General features: G+C 32.2%; 3 protein-coding genes across 3 annotated transcripts in view; all 3 read right to left on the bottom strand.

Moving 5' to 3' along the window:
- Nucleotides 1-714: 714 nt before the first annotated feature.
- On the bottom strand, nt 715-1219 carry LOC110029765. Its single transcript, XM_020732194.1, has 2 exons — nt 1132-1219; nt 715-988 (listed from the first exon to the last, which is right to left on the bottom strand). Exons 1-2 carry the CDS (start codon nt 1215-1217, stop codon nt 769-771), a joined length of 306 nt encoding a protein of 101 aa, XP_020587853.1. The 5' UTR covers nt 1218-1219; the 3' UTR covers nt 715-768.
- Nucleotides 1220-4849: 3630 nt separating this feature from the next.
- LOC110029781 (60S ribosomal protein L5-like) lies at nt 4850-11732 on the bottom strand (the record flags this gene model as incomplete). Its single annotated transcript, XM_020732212.1, is given in 9 exon segments — nt 4850-5134; nt 6830-6999; nt 7593-7727; nt 9244-9360; nt 9697-9776; nt 9860-9986; nt 10313-10404; nt 10530-10599; nt 11707-11732. Coding segments are annotated over 9 exon segments (915 nt in total). The 3' UTR covers nt 4850-5013.
- A 2207-nt stretch (nt 11733-13939) lies between these two features.
- The window catches only part of LOC110029663 (probable ion channel CASTOR), a 14920-nt gene continuing 8600 nt past the window's right edge, over nt 13940-20259 (bottom strand). Inside the window, exons 8-12 of the mRNA XM_020732058.1 lie at nt 17809-17907; nt 16305-16499; nt 16076-16168; nt 15515-15781; nt 13940-14704 (exon numbers count right to left, since the gene is read on the bottom strand). Of these exons, the coding sequence (XP_020587717.1) occupies nt 14486-14704; nt 15515-15781; nt 16076-16168; nt 16305-16499; nt 17809-17907 (873 nt within the window). The 3' untranslated portion in view covers nt 13940-14485. The remainder of the gene's footprint in view (nt 14705-15514; nt 15782-16075; nt 16169-16304; nt 16500-17808; nt 17908-20259) is intronic.

The raw sequence follows: 20259 nt of genomic DNA, 5'->3' as shown, positions 1-20259 counted from the left end.
TGCAGATAAACAAACAATAGCAATATTCTAAAAAATTAAAACTATAAAGTGACAGCCTCAAACAGACCCAAATATTCGTTTTGAAAATAACTTTTAGAAGGTTTCTTAATTTTAAAATAAATATTACAATTATATTTCATTCAGCTAAAAAATAAACTAAAAAAAATCATTCTGAAAATATTTTCTTAAGTTTAAATAACTTAATGAGCCCAAGCTTCCAAAAGAAATCATCAATGCATATCATAAAGAAGAAAAACCCCTCATTTTCATCATATACAAATGCAAAATATCATAAATCTTAGCATTCCACTTTAGTACTTCATCAATGTCAAATCATATATTATTTGAATGTAAGCTAATGACAATAGTTAAGCTGTTTTTGATATGACATAAATTCAAAGGAAGAATCAAATTTTCATGATAAGCAAATAATTAAGTTAACATAAAATGAGTTTAATCTAGCTATGTTGATTCTAATCTCAAACAACCAAATGAGTCCCTAAGCTCCCAAAGCATATCATCAAGGTCTATCATAAAAAAGAGTAATCCCTTCACTCCCCCTTTCCCTCTTTCTTTAAACCCAAAATCCAATACCCTAAATCTTACCATTCCACTCCAAGCACTTTTCCAAATGTCAAATCAAATCTATTGCTTGACAATGAGCTAATAACAACAATTAAGTTGCCTTTAATAAGACATAAATTCAAATCCACGTATAAAAATTACATGATAAGCAAATAATTAAGTTAGCATAAGAAAAAAGAGAGGTCATCTACTAGTTTCTCTCCCCTTCTCTCTTAGCCTTGCAACTTCCTCCTTAAATTCCTCCTTCCTCTTCTTGCTAGCAAGAACCTTAGCCTGCACGCCACTCACATTCGGGTCTTTCTTCTCCATCAAAGGAGCCGGCGGCTGCCTCTTAGCGGCACTAACATCATTACAAAATAACGATAAACCAATACCAGCACCGACCAAACCATAGAAAATCGATCTGCATTTGAAGCGATAGAAATCATATCAGTATGTTCTCTCTCACAAAATCTCAATTCAACACAATAATTAAAAAACAAATGTATTTATATATGTGATGATAGAAACATATATAGATTTTGTATAGTCAAATGAGAGGCATACCTTCTTTGCTGAAACTTTAAATCAAACTGCTTCACTGAGATTTCTGAGAGTGGTTTTGCAGCAAAAGCAGGAAGGGGCAATGACATGTTTTCAGCCTATTTTATGATAGGAGGAGAAGTGATCTAATTCAAGTTTTGATGGATTAGGTTTCATGGAATGGTGGGACCCATTTTTTGATTTAAGAAAGCCCTCATTGGTGCTTTTGTGGATATGAAGATCACAAATTTGTGTGATTGAAGATTAGATTTTCCTATTGGTGAGCCATAAATTTTTAATACACACACACACACAAACACACATATATACATATACATATACATATACAGTGCCACCAGCCGTGGTCTGTTCGTAGAGCAACCTTTTTGAAGGTCGTAAGCTCTCTTAGATCACGAGTTCGAATCCCCCTTTGGCCAGTTTATCAAGAGTGAGGGCGGTCCTCGAATAATTAGTCACATGAGAATAGTTGGAGTATATATATATATATATCTTAAAATTGAAAAAATTGAGCAAAACTAAATGGAAGTGTTGTTCATTCAATAAATGGACTTGACACATTGTTGCATTACTTTTTAGGGGCATTTACATGCAAACTCCACGCCCACCTATGTATTTACAAGCTTTAGATCTTATGTATGTAAATATATAAGGAATAGGTGGAATGTATGTGAATGCCTCATTTAAAACTCCAACCATCTAATTCAGGGCTCATCTATTTGGAATTAAATAAAGGGGGGTATTGCATACAGACCAACCAAAATATTGATATTCACAAATCAACCACCCTCTTTGATCCAAATTCTCACTCAAATATAAAATTCATGGCAAAACCCCAACCCATGTTTTCCATTTTCACCAAATTCTAAATATTTTGATCATGGCATGCAAAAATACACCAATTCTACAGTTCAAAGAGAACAGCTACATGATAAATTTATAAATATCAATATTTTAGGTGTTCAATAAGTAATTATCCCATAAATAAATCTAGTTGATATAAGGAACATGGCTACTTATCAAACCAACATGGACATCCAAGAAAGTGTTATATGCCTCTAATATTAATAATCTTTAGAAAAAAAATATTATCTTGCTTTTATAGTTAGTATTTATATGCCACATAATTTTATTAGATATGGTATAAGAAAAATGATATCATCAAATTAGAACAAATTTACCATCACCTATGTTAAATCATAAATGAATCATGAATGTGGCACCACCTAAATGTTTTCAAATATATATATATATATTCAAAATTTTAGCCAAGCCCAACTCACTTGACGCCATTGCTATTTACCATCATACTAACAGCAGACCCATTGTATATCAAAAAATTTATAATAAGATCCATATATTTTTTCAAGGCCGTGTGAATGGCTGGAACTCGACACTTAACTTTATTTCCAATCACAGATACTTAAAATTTCAAGCTATTATCCCATGACAGATCAAGTGATCAGATTCTAAGATGTTGAATGCTTTCTAATGCCGAACATGAATAAAAAATTTAAAGATGCATTTACATCTATACCACATAATATTTTAACATCACATATAAAATAGCACCATTTTATTTTAAAAAAAAGTGAAATACACCTTATGATGATGGCCAGCACGCCCAAATTAAGGTTTGTGTATTAAGGGTCTGTTTGGGGCAGCTGCAGCTTATCCAGCTTCTACTGATAAGCAGTTGATTCTGATAATCTGCTGATGAGCAGCTGATCCGGATAAGCTGTCTGGTTGTTTGGTTTGTGCGTCTGGAAAACAGCTGATTCTGGATAAATGACCATTCTGCCCCTGTTTTGGATAAATTGTTTAGTTGTTTGGTTTGTGCGTTTTGTAAACAGCTTACCTGTAGATTTTTTTAGTTGAATGAATGACGAAAGTAACATTTCAATGCACCTTCAAGGAGATTTGACAAAAATAACATCTTTAGCTTCTCTCCTATTCCCTTTCTTTTTCTATGATTCTTCTACTTTACTCATTGCATATTCTATGCCCTTCCTTTTCTATTTTTTTCTTATTATGATCATTACCTATTCTATTTATTAATCCCTATTATAAATATGCTATTCATAGTGTTAAGGTTTAATTTTGATTGATCCATATTTTAATTCCGAGAAGAAGTGTATTCAAAATTCGATAAAATATGAATGCATTCAAAATACATTACAAATGAAATAACTCTTAACTTTGAAATTCATGGAAGCCGCGACACAACACCAACGAGCAGCAAACAACAACCTAAAACCACATTTGACAGTGTATTCAAAACTCGACAAAATATGAGTGCAATCAAAACACACTGAAAATGAACGACCGAGTTTGAAATTCATTGGAACTTAATTACACCAAATATCTCAAAACAACTATTTCACTTTGTTTACACGTTTTATTCAGCAAGCTAGAGAGCATCAAATTTATTACAAGCTAATTTGATCCAGACATATGAACAAAACAAATATCAATTATGAACATAATCAGAATTTACCGCAACATTAGCACCACAAAATCAAACTATCAATATACAGAAAAACCACAAAAAAATAGCACATAATCATTAAAAAATTTCAAGAATCGCTAAACATAGATAAACTACTGTAAAAATACAGAATCAAATATAGAAATTTTAAAACAAGCAAAGCATATATGCATTAGGAAAAAAGAATTAACCGAAAAACAACATATCGTGAATCAGGAACAAGAGGAGCAATTACAGGAATTTGGGGCGAAAGCACATACACCGTAAGGCTTATTGGGAAGATCGCAATCGATGCCGAAACAACAGAACATCGAGAAACAAGCGGTCGGATCGTCGGCAACGCAACTGTCGCAAGTCAGGCAGAGCTGAAACGGCTGATCTGGCGTGTCTCCATTGCCGACGGTGGTGATCTCGTCGACGGAATCTCGTCGACGGCTCTGTATTCCACTGTCGCCGTTGGATTGTAGACGATTGCCGATGAAATTTGCAGCTCTGTGATGAGGATGGAGAGGGAGAGAAGAGATGCAGAGAGGAATTGGGAGAGCGGGATTTTGGCCGTGGAGTAGGAAGGAAGAATGATGAGGTTGGAGGTAGAGGTGGAGAGTGAGGCTCCTGCAGAATCAGCGCTTCCCTTGCATTTGGCTCATAGTCATCCTCTCCAACTCCGCCGGTAACCAAATCCCGCTCCGCCGGTAACCAAATCCCTCATCGCCATCCTCTCCAAAGAATTTGACGCGAAGTATTCCGGTCAGACAGGTTTCTTCCACGCTTCCCTTGCGTTTGGCTCACTGCAGAATCGGCGAACAACAAATGCGAACAAAAGATGGGAGGAGCGGCTACCGAAGAAGAGCGAGGATCCACAGACAGAGGATGCGAACGAACGAGGGGAAGGGAAATATGAACGAACGAGGGCAACAGAGTAATTGGACGGGAACGAAACGCAGATCGCGGGCTACCTCCCGCGGGCGGCGTCTTTCAGAGATGAAAAACGTTGTTTTTGGATAAGTCAATGAAACGCGCGAAACAAACTGGACGACGGCGTTTTTTAAAGCGCCGCCGCACTTATAAGCTGCCCCAAACAGGCCCTAAATGTGTAAATTCATAAAAATTAAATGACCTGCATGCAAATCATCCAAAACAAAAAACACTATAATGAATGCCTACAACATTCAGGTCAATCACACAAGGCTACAATTCTTTATTTCAAACATCAACCAACACCCATAAAAGATGAACTAAATCCAAAACATCATGAGATCAAAAGTCAAAATTGACAAATAAAAACATTTTGGTTCTAAATGACAAATAGATTTAGATAAAGAGGAAAATGAAAAATCCAAGTCAATGTGAGTTCAAAGAGACACACAAACTCTAAAAGACACATAACGACACTAATCACACTAATCATCATCTTCATCATCATCACCACGCTCATCAGCATAAACAGCTTTGTTGTGAGCATTCATCCGCTCAACAAGCTGAGCCTTCCTCTCCTCAGGAGTCAGTTTCTTCAAATTATACCTGACATGTATAAAAGAGAATCGGTAACAAAATGTAAATAACAGAAAAAATTAGCATGCTTTTGTTAAACCTAGGAAATTTAGAGGACCTTAAGTAGCTTTTTAAAAAAAATTAAAGGGAAATTTATATATCCAACACCTAAACTTTACCTTTTTTACATTTATAGAGCCCCGAATCATTCACATGACATAAAAATACAACTAATTTCCTTTCATGAATATAGGTAATGTGGCACATATATAAAAATTGAAATTTAGATAAATGTTAGATATGTAAATACATTGGATTTAAGTGGATGTATCTAAATCTTCCAAAAATAATTTCTTACAACAATTCTAAAAATATTTGTACAAGCAAACAAACATTTTTCAATTATTTGGTAAAAATAACTTGTCGATCAGTTGTGAAAGAAATATATCTTTCTTGTTACTTCAAAAACATCTTAGAAAAATATAAAGAAAAATAAAGAGAACAGATAAAAAATGGTAGCTGTTTAGAAAGGAGGAATACAAACAAGCTCTCATAAACACGGCCTTGATATTGTTAGGGCCCGTTTGGGGCAGTTTATAAGTGCGGCGGCGTTTTTGAAAACGCCGCCTAACAATTTGATTTGTGCGTTTTTTAAAACGTTGTCTATCGCATTTGGGTTTTTTATACTAAACGCTGGCCGCACAGCAGTCGACCCACAGACCGAGTTTCATGACAAATTGTTTATCCTAAAACGCACAAACTGCCCCAAACAAACCCTTAGTTTGAGAAAACTTTTTGAATGTTTTGGTGACCCAAAAAAACAAAAAATAAAAAGAGATTTTTATATATCAACCACCTAAAACATTATATATGACAATTTAACAGCACAAATTTTAAATATAATATTTTAGCAGCTGTTCAGAAAGTAAAAAATACAAATAAGCTTGCCTCAAACACTGCCTCGGTATTATTAGTTTGGGAAAACTTTTTATTGTTTTTGTGAAGAAAAAACAAATAAAAGAGAAAAATAAAAAGAGATTTTTACATACCAACCATCTAAAATATTAAATATAACATTTTAACCATCCAAACTTTAAATATAAAATTTTAGCCACTAAAAACTTGACTTTTAATAAAAAAAATGATTAAAATGTGATATTTAAAATTTAGACGGTTAAAATATTATATTTATTATTTGAGTAGTTGGTACGTAAAAACCCCCAACAATAAATATTTTTGATTAAAAAATACATTTTTGTTTTTTTTTTCCAAAAGAACTTCATTAAAAAAAACTGTTCTATCGTTAAAAAAATAATTTTTAAAACATTAAAAAATAAGAGGACAAAAAAGTATTTAAATTTTAACTACTCAAAACTTTCGCTCAAAACTTTCATGACCGGTTGCAACGAAAAAAAAAAATGACTAAAATGTTATATTTAAAATTTAGATGGTCAAAATATTATATTATATATTTGAATGGTTGGTTCGTAAAAACCCCAAAACAAAAAATATTTTTGATTAAAAAATACATCATTTTCTTTTTTTCCTAAAAAGACTCCTCATAATAAGAGCTGCCCGATGGTTAAAGAAATAATTTTTAAAATATTAACAACTACGAGAGAAAAAAAAGGATAAAAATACAATTTTTAAAACATCAACAACAAAAACAACAACTCCGAGAGAGAGAACTACAAAAAAAAAAAAAAGAAGAAGAGAAGAACGTACCTCTTGTGTTCCTTGGGAGGTTCCTTGGTAGATTTCTTCAATGTTGGATCAGCTCGAATGGCAGCATGAACCTTCTTGTACAACTCACTCATGCCATCAGGTTCAATACCCCTCTTAATATACTCACTGAAATGAGCTTGATATTTTTCAGGGTCATCCTCCATCAAAATCTGAATAAAAGGAAAAAAAACTAAAAAAAAATCAGAGAGAAAATCAAGAAAATTAAACAGTTTATAATAAAATAAGAATTGAGGGGAGAATATGTAAAATGAAGTCTAAATTGATGAATCTCCAGCCGGCAAAACAATGAAATTTGCTGCAAAGGAATTTGAATGAGAAAAGACATTTTACAGAATGATAAATTTACATATCTCACACCAAAACTTTTACATTTAGGAACATAGCATTTGGTGCTTTAAATATATGCATGAAAACACGTATTTAACAGCGTTATTTTTTGTCGTATTAGAAATTTGAATGCTACAAATGTAAGTATGGAAGTCTAGGTGCGAGATATGTAAATATATAAGAATTGCGAGGTATGTATCTAAATGCCCCTATAAAATATGACTATTTAATTAGCACATACAATTAATGCACACATAATCACGTAACACAAACAGATGCGACTCATCTTATATGGAAAAGAATTGTTCAAAATGATTTGCACGCTATATTGAAATATTTAACAAAAATAAGCAAATAAGAGGATTCCGACAAAAGATAAAATGATAATGACAATACAAATGCTTATATCACTAACCCTCATATAATCCGCAACATGACCGCCAAAGATATACTTTCTATGAACTTCAGCATCAAGCTGCTTGTCATCCTTCTTAAAACCAGCAAATCTCTTGTCGCTATGAGGAATATCAAGGCCACCATCCAATGCTCCCTAAAGTTCAATTAAATCAAACTAGTTCAAAAATAAGCAAACATACAACAACAAAAACAACAACAAGCCTTATCCCACTAAATGCAGTCGGAATCCTTTTTCTCCATTACGTCCTATTGAGTGTCATATTCTCATTTCATGATTTTTTCGATAAAAATTTTATGTTGACTGTTCACCATCTAAGCAAACATATTATTACTAAAATTATATCTCAAGAATAATCATAAAAATAGTAACATGCTCATAATATTTTTTTATTCTTTAAAAGTAAAAGTTCAGCTTAAAAAAGTGTTAACCAAAAACACTTAAAAAAATAAACTAAGAAACACCAATGGTCAACTTGAGATTACTGGCCATCCCATTAACCATAAAGAAAACCATTGGTTGCATTTGGAAAGTTTTTAAAAAAAAAAATTTGCAATCATACTACTGCTAAATAAAGAATAAGGTAAAAAATCTAAAACAATATTGCATAGTGTTATTAAGAAAAATTTATATCCAGTAAATTATGTGAGTGCGTTGCCTTCACATCCTATTCTTCTAACTCAAAAAAATGCTTTTAATATCAAATATATATATATATATATATATATATATATATATATATATCAACAAATATATAATTGGATACGTTTATCTTTAAAAAGCTTATTTCCTAGAACATCACTTAGGATAAGTTCTTGACTGCATTTGTGATAGGCAAAGCAATAAAAAAACAATATGTTCCTCTGAATAACAGTTTTCTCAATTTTTTTGAGATTGCCTCTAAAAAGTAATTTTTGAGAAAACATATTGAAAATACTGTTGAAAATAGAGCTATTTAAAGCCCAAATGAAGGCTAATTAAACATTTATTACATTCAACTTCCTGTTCCTCTACTCAAAAATCAAACATTTTGAATATTATTTATATTTAAGACATTTTATTTGTATGTTTCACCTCAACGAACAGCACTTGACTAAACTATAACATTTAATATCAGTATTTATGGCAACACTACCTCACCAAATGAAGGCTAATTAAGCATTTATTGCATCTAACATCCTATTCATCTATAAAAAAACCAAACATTTTGAATATTCTTTGCATTTAAAACGTTACAGTTTTATATTTTACCTCACCAAACAACACTTGACTAAAATATGACATCGAATACCAGAATTTATGGCAACTTTAGCTTCTCTACTTAATAATATTCAAACAGCCGATTTCTCAACCACAGTTACAAACATGCCTCCAATATAACTTTTTAAAGGTAATGTTAATAAAATCTTTTTGAAAAAACTACTAACTCCAAAGTTACTCATTCAATAAAGAAGCACAAGGAAGAGGTGGCTTTTCATAAGCATTTAAACTATTAATTATTTACAATTGATAAAATTGTTATCATCCCCTCTACTGATACTACGAAAATCAAATGAATAAATGACCCAAAGCTGCATGCTTCATAAATACTGCTTAACCTTTTAGTTTTCAGAAAGCGGAGAAGAATAAAAATAGCAGAGGAAAAAAAAACCTTGAGAGCACCAAAAACTCGGTTTCCGGTTGTCGTCCTGACAAGACCAACGTCAAGGAGAGCACGGAATGGCCTCCTGCTCTCTGCTGGTTCAACCGAAAAGTCTTCGCCACTAGCCTGCTCAATAATTTGGGAGTTATTAAATAAAAAAGGCATTTTTAATAATTTTTTTGGGCATTTACATACATATCACATAATTCTTACATATTTACATATCTGACACCTAAGGTTTGATATTTACATTCATTCCACTCAAATCTTTAACGACACAACAAAAAATATCCACCATCACTACCTTCTTAAATTGAAATACACCTTTTCATGCATAAAATTATGACACCAAATTGTTACAAATATAAATATCAAAGTTTGGGTGTTAGATATGTAAAAATATAACTGTGTCGTATGTATTTAAAATTCCATTCTTATTCAAAAGAACAGCAAAATACATACCTCAACATTTCCCTGATATTCTTCATCCATTTCAAGCATCTTCAAGACACGGCGAGCCAATAGGAGTCCAGTGCAATAGGCTGATAACATGACTAGCACGTAAAAATCTACCTCGCTGCAAATAAATGTATCAAAAGGTTCATTATGGAAACAATCACAATACCTGCCGCATAATTCGTAAGGCCAGTTTCAAGCCCATAACGAGGTAGCTCATGGGCATAAGCTGCTGCAAGGATGATGTCGCCAGCAATGCTAGCAGATATAATCTGTGCAACAATATCCTTATTCGTCTGGACAATAACTTGGTTAAGAAATAAACAATTAATAATACTATTCAACCATACAATATTGGGGCATTCGCATATATACCACATAACTCTTATCTATTTACATTCGTAACGCCTAAACTTTAATGTTTACATGCATAGTACTTAAAATCTTTAATACCACAATTACTTGCTTTTTAAAAATGAAAAAAATTTTACTAAATCATTATAAATGCAAATATGAAAGTTTAGATGTTAGGTGTGTAAAATAAATAAGAATTGTGTGATATGTAAGTGAATTTCCCTATAATATTTTATAGCCAAAAAATGTGATTTGTCAGTGTGGATACAAATCGAACGACGAATCTGTACTTTGGCGTGTTGTACTTATTTTTGTCCTGATTAATCAGCCGAATTCTAGCTCTATAATCAGTTTTTCCTTCTGCAAGTCAATAAAAGGATTGAATGTCAAATAAAGACTGCTTTCATATATAACTTAGGGTATAAATAATAGGATTCTTCTAATGTGTTTAGTAAGACTACTTTCACTAGCTATAACAAAAGTACCTCTTCTTCTTTTATATTTGACTTGGAAACGTTTGAAGTAAGCCTTTGACTTTTGAGCTTTCACAAAGGCCTGAAAGAAGAATACAAATTTTCATCAGCAAAAGGAAAACAAAAACTATCACCTTGCAGAAGTAAAATAAATTAAAAACTGAAAACATAATGCAATTTGCAAAAAAATGATATCACAATTTGCAAATTAACACTAAGCGCAACAAGCATATACCAACATCTTAAAAATAGAATCATCGTCAATAATATACATGAGAACATTTGGTTCATTTAGTTACACAAACAAAATAAAAGCAACAAATATGAATCTAGGATTATGATATAAATTAAATATCATTTTATTGTAAAGCAGAAACCTGAAGTTGGAATATAATCAAAAGTTAAAAATAGCAATCAATATATTACATAAAACACACCAAATCCTAAAAAACATAAGAAACGAATTGAGAGGATGTCTGGCCAAAATTAAATTTTAATTCAAACAGGATTTTGTAATCCTGTAAATTTAAAATTAGTAAACTCTGAGGGGATTAAAAAATCAAAGTTTTCTTGCATGACAACCACTAAATCAATTAAGCGGTGGTCGAGAAAAGATATTTTTATAATCCTTAATAATCTAAAAATTGCACCCTACTTCATCTGCCAAACAGTTAAGGAGAGGATGCATTTTAAGGGTAAGAATATCATTAGGGAAGAAATCCCACAAAATCCATAAGCTGATTTCGCTCTACAAAATGTTTGCAGTTGATAAGACTAAACTCCAAATCAAAGACACATTTTGGCTTGTTGCCGATCTAAGTCTATTTATTCCAAAATACAGATGTATTTATTTTATAAAATCTACTGAAATCAAAAACAAAAATGCAAGCTTTTATCCCATAAATCTTTATTGTTGGGGCGAATAAAATATGTTCTAGCAGCACAACAAGCAAAAAGAAGGCCAGTGATCCAACAGATCACTGATCCCAATGATAGTCACATCAAACGAAACAAATTACATTCTTTGAGGGTAAAAATCCCTCTTTTTACAACGAAGAACCAGATCCGTTTGGTAATTCAGAAGCTTGAAATTGCGCAGATTGAACAGACATAATAATCCATAAAGTTACGCCTACAGAAGAATGGAAGACGAATTGATATAGGAGGAATTTGATGAAATGAGAATTACCATTTCACTTGCCCGCTGCTGCGCTGCTTCGGCTGGGAAAGAGGAATAAGGATCCGACCGGCTTTTAAAACCCTAGGGCGATGCGGGAACTGCTTCGGCTTATAAAACCCTAGCTAAGAGAATACGAATGGTCCGGATGGAAATTGACGGTCCTGATTGCTCCACCGATAGGTCAAATTACTCCAAAAAGAATTCTATATTTAGAGGTTGTTTTTTTTTTTTTTTTTTTTTTTTTTTGGTGTTTAGAAGAATGAGTGTAAACGAGCCGAACACGAGCGAGCCATGCTCGTGTTCGTCTCGTTTATATTTCGAGCTAAAAAAGTGTGTTCATGTTCAGCTCATTAAGCAAACGAGTCGAACACGACCTGTTCACGAACAAATAGTCCTTTTAACAACCCTAATCATATAGTCATAAGACAATAAGGGTTTGAGTAAGGGTTTGAGTAAGGGTTTGAGTAAGATTTAAAAATTATTATTTATATTGAAACATCATTTGAATCTAGTTTAATAATTTTTATTATATTTTCTTAATCAATATTTTAATTGGTTATAAATATTTGTAGCCTTGTAGTTAATTAGACTTTTTTAAAATACTGCTTAATATATATATAAATATAAACTTGATGAGTAGTATTTCGAGTCAAAATGAGCCGAACACGAACGAACACATCTTATTTCGTGTTCGGCTCGTTAACTTATCGAACGAAATTAACGAGCCGAACACGAGCTTTTTAAGGAGTCGAACACGAGCTGTTCGCGAACAACGAGCCGTTTTGACGGCCCTAGTTAGAAGTGAGCTCAAGTGGTCGTCTCCTTAACATAAATCCCATAATTTAGTAAAAATTAGTTCTTTTGTAAATAAGAGAGTAATATGTCCACATTGTCTTTAATTATTTTCATTGGGTCATTTTAGTCCCACAATTTATATAAATGTCAAGTCGATCCACAAACTCTTTAAATTGGGGCTAAAATAGTATATATGGAAAATTATTAGAACCCAAATTAAAGAGTTTGAGGATCAATTTGACAGTTATATAAACTCTAGTATTAAAACGACCTCATGTAAATAATCAAGGTACTATTTTGATACTTTGCTGGTACATAAATATGATAAAAATTTTCATTTGGAACAATAAATAAATAAACCATTCATTTAATTTTAAAAATTTATTTTTATGTTGATATTAAATAAAATATTGATTTAATCAAATTAATTGAATATTAAACAATTTTTTTTTTCTTTTATTGTAGAAAGATCAAAAGCTAAATTTGATGAGTTAAGAAGTTCATAGTCAACCTTAAGTATCTAAGAAAATAAAATAAATTTTAAATTTAATTTTTATATATTTTTATTTTTTGTGCTTTGAATAAAACAAATTGTCATACAAAATTTTTAAATGAAAAAAAAGATTGAATCAAGTTAATTTTCTTTAGCTACCTCGATTTAGTTATTTATATAAAGAATAGTATTTGAACATTTTAATTTGCCTTTGGTTATACTGCACAAGAGAAATGGACCGAGCGTAGATTAATTATGATTATCATTCCCACTTTCAATTACATATAAATAAATTAAAGAATAAAAAATAATAATAGAATAAAGAAAAAAAATTTCATAAAATAAATAAATAAAATCATTAGATTTTTTTGAGCTTTGCTGATGATTGAGGGTTAGTTTTGGGCAGCTTGTGCGTTTCAGGATAAGCTGTTTATCCTGAAACGAGGCCCGCGGTCTAGCTGCAGGGGTCGACTCGCGGCCTTTGTTTAGTGTAAAAACTCAAACGCAGTTTCGGATAAGCTGTCGAACGTTTTGAAAACGTTGCCCGCACTTTTAAGCTGCCCCAAACAGACCCTCAATCATCGTTTTGACTTGATGTGCTAGTTTCAAATAAATTATTGAGAAAATTTAGAAGTTAATTTAAATTAAATGAATATCAAAATTTTTAAATTTATTTTTAGACTAAGAAACATAATAATAATAAATAAATAAATTAATTAATTAATTAAAACTTGTAATACACTCATCATAAAGCAAATCTAACAACTTCAAGCTATTGTAGCTAAATTTAAAGCAATAAAATCTGAATAAATATTTTTTCCAAGTTAATTTGTAATTTTATGCTATTATATACAAATTTTGAATGAAAAGCCATGTCTTTGCATAAAAAATAAAAAATAATGGAGGAAATTACATACATAACACTCAGAACATTGTTATTTACAAATTTACGACCCTTTCATCTCAAATATCAAAATTCACAATAAAACCCCATATTTTACATGTTTATCATATTTTGACCGTGACGTTGCGAGATACAACGGTTCAGTACTACAAAAAAATCACATGAGCACCAATTTTATAAATATCAATATTTTGAGTGACATGCATTTAATTATCTCAAATTAATAATAAGAAAAAACCCGTGGCATTTACATGCATATCACACATTTCTCATGTATTTACATATCTCACAATTAAACTTTCATATTTACGCACATAGCACTTAAATCTTTTCAAAAGTGAATGCATCTTTATCATACATAGGTTTAAAACATCGAAGTACTATGTATGTAAATATAAAATTTTAGAGGTGAGACATGTAAATAAATTAGAATTATTGTCGGAACTTTACAATATCAGCAACAGATGAATCTTCTCCTTCATATTTTCGGAACAAGTATAAGAGCAGCCCTCAGGAACTGCTTTCCCACTTCTCTTCTCCATTGTTTCCTCTCATGTAACTGTTCAATTTGCAAAGCAAAGTTTGCTCGACTTGCTTCAATCCTTCACAGTTATGACAATGAAAACATCCTTATAAGACCACTTGTGGCGGGCATCTTTCGCCGGAGGGTTGATGACGGCCCTCTCAGCGTCGGCAAGCCTGTAGCCGATCACGATCTCCTTCCTCTGTCGTCCGCGTAGAATAATTTCATAGAAGTTCAGTTCTTCCTCTTCACGAAGATAGAGATCCGACGATCGAATCTGCATCTCATTTCCCTGCAAAAAATGTTGAAAGATCCTACATATTCAATTAAGATGAAGGTTGTGACTTGCCGTTGATTCTGCTATGACAATTAAGACAAAAGGAAGAAAAAAGGAGCATTTTTACATATCACGCAGTTGTTATATTTTTACAATTCTAACACCTAAACCTCTAAACCTCTAAACGTTCATCTTTACATGCAAACTGCTCAAATCTTTAATACCACATCAAAAAATCACCAACACTCTCTTTTTAAGAGTGAAATACATCGAGTTGTTAACAATGTAATATCAAACTTGTGGGTGTTATGTATGTAAATACATAAAAAATGTGTGGTATGTACATTTCCCATAAAACATAGTATTTGGAATTAAAGTTAGTATTATGTGTCGCCCATGATGGTAAAAAAATTACAGAAGCAGAATAATTAGAGAAACTTGTCAAAATAATCCTTTGACTATTTGAACGGGATCATTTTAGTCCCAGAGTTTATAAAAATATCAATCAGTACTTAATATGGGATGAAATAGTCTCCACAAAGGACTATTTCTGCCTAAACTTGAACACTTTAGGAAACTAATTTGAAATTTTTTTAGACTTTGGGACTATTTTGGCCTCAACTTAAATTTTGGCGGGCGGTTCGAGCGGTTCCACCTTGGGTCCAACATTGGTTCACTACATGAATCTGGTTTTTATTCCTATCCAGACCGACACCACGTCTGGTTCCCGGTTGGACCGGTCCAACCGGCCGGTCTAGTCCGGGTTTCAAAACACAGCTCATAACAATTATAACAAGTAAGATTCAATCAAGCATTTAGCAGTACCTCCTCAGCAAAAAGCTCTTCCAAAACATCATTTATTTGTCGATCCTCAGCAACCATTGCTAACGCCATGCTCACCAATTCATTTGAAAGAACATAATCACTTATCTTGGACATAGTCAATAAATTTTTTGTTCTTGGATCCAGAATTTCACTGATTATTACTGATTTATCAGAAGCTTGTTGCATTTCTCCTATCCAAGAAAACTGAAAAAAGCTTCCAGGATGGGAATGAGAAACCATGGCTTCTTTGTAAGGAAGACGCTTCGCCTACAAGCATTTCAACCATCAACATTATTATAACCATGTGGGCATTTACATACATAGCCCCTAAACTATAATATTTACACATATAACACTTCCATCTTTAATACCATGTCAAAAATAAAATAACTACTAGCTTTTTAAAAGAGAAGTACACCTTTTCATGCATAGTTCATGCCACCAAAGTGATACAAATGTAAATATCAAGATTTTATGTTAGATGTATAAATACAAAAGAATTGTGGTGTGTATGTAAAATTTTCAATAATCCATTTAAAAGAAGATTGAAATTAGATTTACCTGGATATCTCTAATTAACAATAAAGTCGCAAGTGATCGAGAATCGGCTTGAATGGCAGAGTCTTCCACAGATTCATCAGCTAAAATCAAAATCTGCATCAAGTGGTTCACTTAACAGCATAAACATTGGCTCATAAGCATTTAGAACCTAAGAAAAGATCCATATTAAACCTTTAGAAATTATTTGAATTTATGAAACTGCCTATCATTTTTCATCGTAAAAACTTACAGAATCAAATGATTCCAAGGGCAGGCTCTCTAAATGCCGCCGGATGACAGCATTTCCTTCACGATGAACGAGAGAGATGTTTTCGAGTCGGATAAAATCAAGGCCGCCGTCGATTAACTTTTTTTCTCTGTCGCTCTCAGGAACTTCGTTGAACATCCACAACTCCGATTCGGGCGCCAAAAAAGCATCCAACACCTAGAAGAAGAAAATTGGAGATGTCAATTTCTAACTTAATCATTCTAAGAGGAAATAATGAGCTGTGATAAAGTTTATGAGGATGATAACATCATATTTTGAGCTGTTTATGCACCCCTTGCAATAAAATAAAAAATCCACATCTTTTTCTATTATTATTAATGGAAGATTTACACACATACCAACCATATCTAACACTCAAACTTTTATTTTACATTTATACCCCCCAACCTATGCATAAAATGGTGTATTTTACATTTTATAAGTTAAAGTAGTGGTATTTTTTATGTGCTATGAAAGATTTGGGTGGTATAAATGTAAGAAGTAAAATTTAGACGTTAGATATGTAAATACATAGGGATTGGGCTGTATGCATGTAAATCCCAATTTATTAAATTCAAATACAGTATTCAAGATGAAGAGTAAGAGAAGTCTTTATGGTACAGGACTGACAAATAGAAATGCTTTACTAAGAGCAAAATTTGCGTGAAGCTGAGAATAAAAAAATGCAGAGGGGGGAAAGAATTGGACTGTGAAAATCTAAACGAACTAAATGCCTCTTTCTTTAAATATGAAGAACTTGATAAGCAGCAGAAAAAGAGAACTTCAAGTCAGACTGAAAACTCTATAACAAGGCATGCAAAATGTGCTAAAAAATGTACACTAATATAACTGTTTATATAATGATAAATTTACAAAAATGCCACACAATTCTAATATAATTACATATTTCACACATAAACTTTCAGATTTACATATACAGCACTTCGGAGCTTTAAACCTATGCATGAAAAGCTGTATTTCAATTTTAAGAAAATGATGATAGTGCTATTTTTTATGTGATGTTAAAGATTTGTAAATACATATGAATTGTGTGTTATGTAAGTAAATTTCCGTTATAAAAATTTTATCTTTTGATCAAGTGGAATAAGTTTTCTTATCTCTTGATCAAGTGAAATAAGATTTCTCGCCAAGCATTTCTACCTTTATCACCAAGAACCTTATCTTTTACTGGAATCTAGGGAAAACAAATTCATTATTTAAAAAAAAAAGGGTTTTTCTCTCATAGGCTCCATAAATCTCTCTTACATCAACCGGGCCAGCAGTCTATCATTTAAGTGATGGTGGATTTACTGGATCCATATAGAGTTACCATTATCATATCTTCTATATCTCGTCGCCAACCACAGAAAAGTATCTTTTCAGGAGACTTTGGGACAGTAAAATCTCTAGGCAGATGCCCCCCGCGGACCTGCACGATTGAGGGGAGAAAAAGAAGAAATTAGGGGCTTTGAAAGAATAAACTCACCACAATCATATCATCTATGTCCCGTCGCCATCCACAAAGTAGAATCTTCTGTGCATTTCTTGTAGGCCGGAAAAAGTTAATGTATACTGCTTCTTTGACCTGAATGATAAAATTGATTATAATTCTGCAAGTTTTTAGAGGGTAGACTATAGGAAGCTAATTTTTTTTTGTGGAGTAAAGTGCCAAACTAGTGCCCTTACTATTTACATGGGGTCATTTTAGTCTCAGAGTCCATAAAAGTGCTAATTAGTCCTCAGATTCTTTCAATTGGGACTGAAATAATCTTTCATGTGGACTATTTTAGCCCATATTAAAAAGGACTAAATTGGCAATTTTATATATTCTGGGGCTAAAAAAACTCCTAGAAAGAGTTTATGGACTATTATGACACTTTTCTCATTTTTTGTGGGATTGTGCCTTCGGAGTTTTATTTTTTGTGTAAGAAAGTCGGTATACCTTATGTGCATAAGACAATTTTCCACTTCTTCCTTTAATTTTCTTTATCTTCTTATATAAAATGAACTTTCTCAGTTAACCATGAAATACTGGGATTGCTTTTCAAAATATTTATAACTTATAACATAAATTACTTTTTCCTTTCTTTCCCCTAAGTTTCAGGTCTTTTGAGTTTTAAGGCATTTACTATAAAAATTTAACAAAGCCATAATAAACTACAGAATCGTGTTAAAAGCTAGATCTCTGGTTGTACTAACTTTTCCAAATGCTTAAGGTTTGATTTGGAAAGATAAAGGTTAGTGCCCAAAATGAATCTTCCATAATCTTCAGTAAGAAAATTAAGCGCAGAGCAGATTATTTCATCGTATTCTCTACAAAATATATAATGAAAAATAAATATGTCAAAATAGTCCCTTTACTTTTCACATTCATCACTGTAGTCCCAGAATCTATAAAAAACACCAATTTAGTCCCCATACTTTTAATATGGCCTGAAATAGTCCTCCCTAATTTAGTCCCCATACTTTTAATATGGCCTGAAATAGTCCTCCCTGGGACTATTTTGGCACTTTACTCCTATGTAAACAAACAAAGCTAAATTTATAATTTGGTTTTAAATTGGTTGCATTCAGAAGATCTTCATAGGAAACTAGCTAAATTGTGCATTTTCCTATTAAATAATTGCATCCCCTAAAGAAATGCATACTGAAATTTTCCATCAACAACAGGACCCGGACTGACATCAATGATTACATCATGCAATCCTTAAGCCGTAGTGTTAAGCAAACAAACATAAGTACTGTTCCCTGAATTCATCACCAGTAGAAGATGAATGAGGACGACAGAGAAAATTTTAAGCATATCACTGTATAATTCTTGTTATTAAGTAGTTGATATTGCATAGATTATTATGCCAAACAATATGAAGCAGTTCCAAAACGAACAAATAAAACACAACAGAAGTTGAAATCGAAATAAACTATCTCCACAGAATTATCAGTTCTGATAAAAAAACTCAGCTAAAGATGAACCAACCAGAGCTGTGTATTTTTATACTAATAAGGGAGACAATTGCATAAAACAGAATTATACCAATAACTACAATCCTAAGAAAAATAAATGAGAACCACTTGAAATAAAGCACAAAATGTTCTGAAAACAAAATATTTTGTAAGATAGCATAAACACAATGAAAAATAAATGCAATATTTAACTACTCACATAGCCAGCCCGTGCATCACAGATAGATCCTAGAAATCATACATGTATTGAATAATTATTGATCAAACGAAGCAACTTTTGTTAAACTTTCACTTATTTAGAGCGCAGATGGTTATTCTATAAATTGGAGTTTGGCTTAGCTTATTTATGATCGGTTATCACCACGATGGAACAAATTTTATCATGAACATTCATTTCTTCAGGCCGAGGTAAAGAAGGCACTACCAAAATAAATACAAATTATGCCAAAAAAAAATGAACATTATAAATGAACAGAAGCTCTCCGAGATTTTCAAGTGACCTGAACTAAGGAAAAATAAATATATGGCAGTAAATGAACAAAATATAATAGATTATAAAATGTCTATGAACATGTGTTTATTTAATTTTTTTTGTTGAAGGGTATGAGCACATGTATTTAGGATAAAACTTAAAGCCAAATTAAATTCCACCTAAAACAAACAGAAGTATTACATAAGATGTTAACTAGAACTCATACAATTCCTTTGCATAATGTTAAGGAAATGTTCCATGATTCTTTCATATAAATCAATCATACACATATAATTGGTGCATCATATATACTCCATTATACATGGTAAAAATATCTGACTTTCTTTAAAATGTAACTATTTGTCATTGAATCTAGGGGTGTAAACGAGCCGAACACGAGCGAGCCATGCTCAACTCGTGTTCGAGCGAGCCATGTTTCGAGCTCAAAAAGTGTGTTCGTGTTCGGCTCGTTTATATTTCGAGCTCAAAAAGTGTGTTCGT

This window comes from Phalaenopsis equestris, unplaced genomic scaffold, assembly GCF_001263595.1.
Source record: "Phalaenopsis equestris unplaced genomic scaffold, ASM126359v1 Scaffold000600, whole genome shotgun sequence".
Lineage (NCBI taxonomy): Eukaryota > Viridiplantae > Streptophyta > Magnoliopsida > Asparagales > Orchidaceae > Phalaenopsis > Phalaenopsis equestris.
The sequence above is the reverse complement of the archived record's forward strand: the minus strand, read 5'-3'. Positions and strand labels throughout refer to the sequence as shown.